At 36.6% G+C, this 5363-nt stretch overlaps 1 protein-coding gene across 1 annotated transcript; it reads left to right on the top strand.

Annotated features, from left to right (window-relative positions):
• The first annotated feature begins 933 nt into the window (after positions 1 to 933).
• Positions 934 to 1710, top strand: LOC121768082 (protein MIZU-KUSSEI 1-like). Its single transcript, XM_042164436.1, has one exon. The coding sequence runs from the start codon at positions 934 to 936 to the stop codon at positions 1708 to 1710; it is 777 nt and encodes a 258-aa protein (XP_042020370.1).
• Positions 1711 to 5363: the final 3653 nt, after the last annotated feature.

Genomic DNA, 5363 nt, shown 5'->3' with positions numbered 1-5363 from the left:
GCGACAAAATGTAAAGTTCGTGACTTTATACGCCAATTTTAAAACTCGTGGGAAAAACCGGAATTCAGACAAAGTTGATGAGTTTTAAGGCAGTTATCCCAAAAAAAACAACATAATCCAAATCTACATATAATACTCCATCACGAAAATGGAGGGGTCCAATCCAACTCTATTTTAACCTCATTTTGCTTGACTCATGCATATCACAGTCTAGGGTTTCCTGCACGTGTAACCTTGATGGCGCCTTGTTTGGCTGCATCTAATAATATCTCACATTGTTTACTTAACTTTTACTCTCACGTCTACAAATAGTAGTCCCATTTCTTTCTAGCACAACTTTAAATAATGTTACAAAAGTTAGGTGAAAAAAAGTTAGCGAAATATACGAGTCTCACGTATATATATTAGTTATAAATAAAATATAAGTAGAATAACTTACGTGAATGTATGGCCTATATACATTTAATACCTCTGTCCCACAATAGAAGTCCTTATTTTCTCGACGTGGATTTTAAGAAATATAGAGGAAAGTGAGTTGAAAAAGTTATTGAAGTAAGGTCTCACTTTTATATATTAGTTTTATAATAAAATGAGAGTGAAATGAGTTAGTGGAATGTATGACCTACTTACTATTTATAGTAAAAGTGAAAATAGACTCTAATTATGGGAAGGGCTAAAATGGCAAAAGTGGATTCTTATTATAGGACGGATATAGAATAATATAAGTGAACCGAGACTATTATTCACGGACGAACCGCAATGAAAAAACGAGACTTATATTCGCAAACAGAAGGAGTATTTAAATACTAGTTGTAGACAATAAGAGCAACCCTCCACAATTTCCCTTTATATATATATGCCCACAAGTATCAACCTACCAAATCACACACATTTCAACAAAAGACAAAGTTAGCCGGCATGAGATATTTCGACATGAATAGTATTTCCCGATCAAGCAGCTGCGAGAGCACCCAAAGCACCGCCACCATCATCGATCTGGCCGCCTTCGGCCGCTCCACCTCCTACGTCGACATCTCCGACCTCGACTACGCCGAGGAGCTCTACCACCGCACCGTCGTCCACGGCGGCCCCACCCCCACCGCCGCCTTCCGCCGCCAAAACTCCGTCGTCTCCTTCCTCCGCTCCCTCCTCTCCCTCATCCCACTCCCCTCCTCCCTCCTACCCACCTGCACCCGCTCCCCTTCCATCGCCCCCTCCCTCGGCCGCAAGGTCACCGGAACCCTATTCGGCAACCGCCGCGGCGCCGTCAGCTTCGCCGTCCAGTACGATCCGAGATCCCCGCCGTCCTTCGTCGTGGAGCTGGCGGTGTCGACCGCCGCGCTCGTGAAGGAGATGTCGGCGGGGAGGCTGCGGATCGCGCTGGAGTGCGAGAAGCCGGGGCGGCGGGCGGGGGCGCGGCTGTTCGGGGAGCCGGTGTGGAAAATGTACTGCAACGGGAGGCAGTGTGGGGCCGCGCACGTGCGGGAGTGCAACGAGACGGATTGGCACGTGCTGAGCACGGTGCAGAGGGTGTCGGTGGGTGCGGGAGTGATTCCGGTGGTGGAAGAGTGCTACGGGAAGGGGGAGCTGGTGTATATGCGGGCCCGGTTCGAGCGGGTCGTGGGGAACCGGGACTCGGAGGCGTTTTATATGCTCAACCCGGACGGCAACGGCGGCCCGGAGCTCGGGATTTTCTTGCTTAGGATTTGAAGATCTTTGTGTAAAATTAGATTAAGCTAAGAAGATTTTGTTTAATGTTTTTTAAGATGTTAGTTAGAATGTTAACGACTTTATTTTAGAAACTTAGCACTCCAACCCTTTTCTTCTCGCTAAATTTTGAAGGGACTATGCACTATGTATTTCGTAGTTTCTTACATTAATAAATGTAGTACACTAGTTCTTTCTAATATTCGACCGATCAAGAAAAAAAAGCACACCAATATTTATTTGTTGATAATTAATTTCGTCCATAGGATTGACTAATAGTGAGAATTGAGTCGTCAACCTGATATTGACCAAACTCAATAAGACATAACTCAAGTTCAGCCTGAAATCATCGAGTTCTTATTAGATCGACGCGATGGACCCAATTAAATCTCAAATTTCATATATTTAATAAAATTGTGATATATGTTGATTGAAAACAAATTATTAAATATAAAAAAGTAACTGAATTCAAATTCTTGAATTATAATTTAAATAACCATTGTTGCAACTAATTGCATTTTCTCATTCATAATCGACTATCATAATATGCAAGATAGCGCATTATACATCCATACACGATGTCACCGATGCATGATTGTTAACACGTAAAAGTGCTCCTAACGTCCTTTCGTGCTGCCTCACCATGTCTTTGGGTAAACAATATTCTTTTTGGATGAGTTGGACATATAATCGATATTATGAACACCAACTTCTTCACGTAGAGTCCCTCGTGTCCAAGACCGTCGGGGACCCTGCTTAATTCTTATCACACCATATCAAGTGTTTCTATGAGGACTTCAATTCATATCACGTGACATGAAATTTTTAAATGGGAATGTAAAGATGAATACGTGAAATCGGGAATTAAAAATTGCAAATATTCGATAAGAGGCTAAACTGGTCATCAATTTATAATTGATTTGAAAAATAAGTACTGATATCTTGATCTATGTAAAATACTTATATTTTAATTTCCCAATAATAGAGTACTATGTCTGCATAGTACCGTATCTCAGTTTTCTTCCAAGAATACAGGTTAGTGTGTAGTGATGTTATGGATTAATTAATTAATCAGCACTTTTAAGTTTAAATCTTTGCAGGATAAAATTTAAAATTATATATGAGCAATTATATATGTACGTTATCCTTCATTTGTGGATCACTAAACTCTAAAGTGTAACTGTTTTCTTTTCTGTCTTTGAAAATTTAAAAGTCTTTTTGTTTTCGAACTCCTGTTTGTGATTTGGAAAATACTCGTATAAATAGTACTTCCTCCGTCCCGCTTTAGCAGTCTCAGTTACTTTTGAGCACTCGTTTTATAAAAATGATACTCCATTAAATAGTTAAAATGGAGAAATGGTAAAGTAAGAGTTACATTATGCTCTCTCTTACTTTACCATTTCTCCATTTTAACTATTTATTATCATTTTTATAAAACGAGTGCTCAAAAGTAAATGAGACTGCTAAAGCGGAACGGAGGGAGTATACATTAGTAATAGTAAATAGTTTAGGTTTATTTTTGGTAAATTATTAACGTGTCAACTAAAGAGTGAATTATCAGTTTTTTAAATCCTAGTGAATGTTCATTGTTAAAATTGGGAATAAACAGAATTTTTATGTGGTGTGGTTATTGTTTCATTCTCAAACCTTTATTTGATGCGTTGCTATTTAATAATATAACGATAGATGTCTAATTAATGTTGTAGCAAGAGTCGCTTAGTTAGAGATGCAACTTTATAGAAGTGTCTAATTTATTAGTGACTGGCTTTTAATTAGAGACATGGCTACTCTTATATGTGTCCTAACTCCTAACCGAAGTACGTTTTTTTTTCGTCATAAATTTTGGCAATTCTTTTTTAAAAATTCAACCTATAGATTAGATTTGTTGTAGTGAAAGTACTTAGATCGTCTTGTCGGGTCATGACATGTTATATGTATGGACCATAAAACTAATTAATTTGATTAATTTTAGACAAATGGCAAATATTTTATGCTAATGAAATACAATTGGCAAATATTTAAGAGATACGAATAATGGATAATCAAATTTTCACGTGCTTGCATATACTGTGAGTTTACCCGATGAAAGAGTGCTAAATATGGATAATTCAAATTTTCATAAACGTAAAAGAAAAAAAAGTTTGTATTGTTAAATCGTAAATGTGAGAGATACCACTTTCTTTTCATAATTTTTATATAACATAAAAGTGTTTAAAGTCAAAATTAACGGATTAATAAATAGTACACAAGCCATGTTCAATTGCCATGATTATTTGTGATTAAAAACTATAAGTAATCTTATCGCTTATTCGTTGCAATTTTTTTTCAAAAGTTTGGCCATGATAATATATATCTTGGCATGCCCTCATAATGCTAAGATTAGATTGTATCTCATGATTAATTATTTCCTCTTCATTCTTCTGGCCAATTTAATCCTAGACAAATTCTATTGTGGCTGTATCTCATTATTATCTTGTCTAACGAAATGAACCGAACGGCGCTAACAAAAACATTATTACAGAAGAAAAATAACTAACTAACACAAGATTCAAGAAGAAAAAGGGCAAGACAAATTATAACATTATTTATGAACTTCATCCTCCATAAATAACTGATCAGACAATGTTCAATGAGAAAATACCCACACATAAATACATAAAGGATCGAATAATCATAGCAAGAAATCGAAAAGTGGGTTAAGGACTCCCCCTGATTTAGGGCCAGTGGGTTAAGGCTTCTCCCTTAACGGACTACTGCGTATCCTGATTGAATCCCCTCACATGATGTCGGGACGGAGTGTGGGGGCTGCCAAGGCGACAGAATCGCCTTTTTTTGCTGCAAGAAATCGAAAAGAAGGAAAAGGTAGGATTTAAAGAGGAAGAATTATACGTACACATGTAACATGAATATCCAACCCCGTGTTGCTTCCGACCACAATATTTTGTTTTTGACGACACACATCACCCTTTGAAGTTTGAGCAAATTAACCGACATGCTAACTCCAAGATATTTATAAATATCTGCAGATCTATTGGAAGATATTTTTTGGGAGACCAAACTATCTCACTGCAATAACTGATCTAATCACGCTTTTACTTAGATACTTTTATTGTTTAATCATCAGCCTGCAATTTAATTCATTTTTATTCTCACAAATCTCTATTCTATTTAACTCCATTTACTAATTCGCAAGGCTGTAAAGCACCAATCAAACTGATTCCGCTGTGTTAATTGATTTTTTTACTACTTTAGTATAGTTTTGGAGGATGATCAACTAAAATTCATCATAATTAGAAACCAAGATATAGTAGTTCTTGCATGAAATAATAATTTTTTATATATTAAAGTTTGTTTTACGACCTCAATTATTTTGTAAAACATGATTTTTTTAATCCAAAAAGATAGAGACCACAAGCAATTTCCCAAGTGGTGGGTGAAGCAGTCATAAGCCATGACGATGTTTTGGAACACTAAACTTGCACATGGAAAACAATCCCTTATTTGGCTAAACAACAAAATAAACTTAGATCTACAAAACGCCTTAAATAAGAATTAAGATTCCTTCAAATTAAATATTACTCCTACAGATACGTGTCGAATGTATATGTTCGGCTAATAATATAAACTTTTAAAAAATATTTGAGTGAAACGTACCA

This window comes from Salvia splendens, chromosome 15 (genome assembly GCF_004379255.2).
Source record: "Salvia splendens isolate huo1 chromosome 15, SspV2, whole genome shotgun sequence".
NCBI lineage: Eukaryota > Viridiplantae > Streptophyta > Magnoliopsida > Lamiales > Lamiaceae > Salvia > Salvia splendens.
Note: the sequence above shows the minus strand (reverse complement) of the source record. Positions and strands in the feature narration are given on the sequence as shown.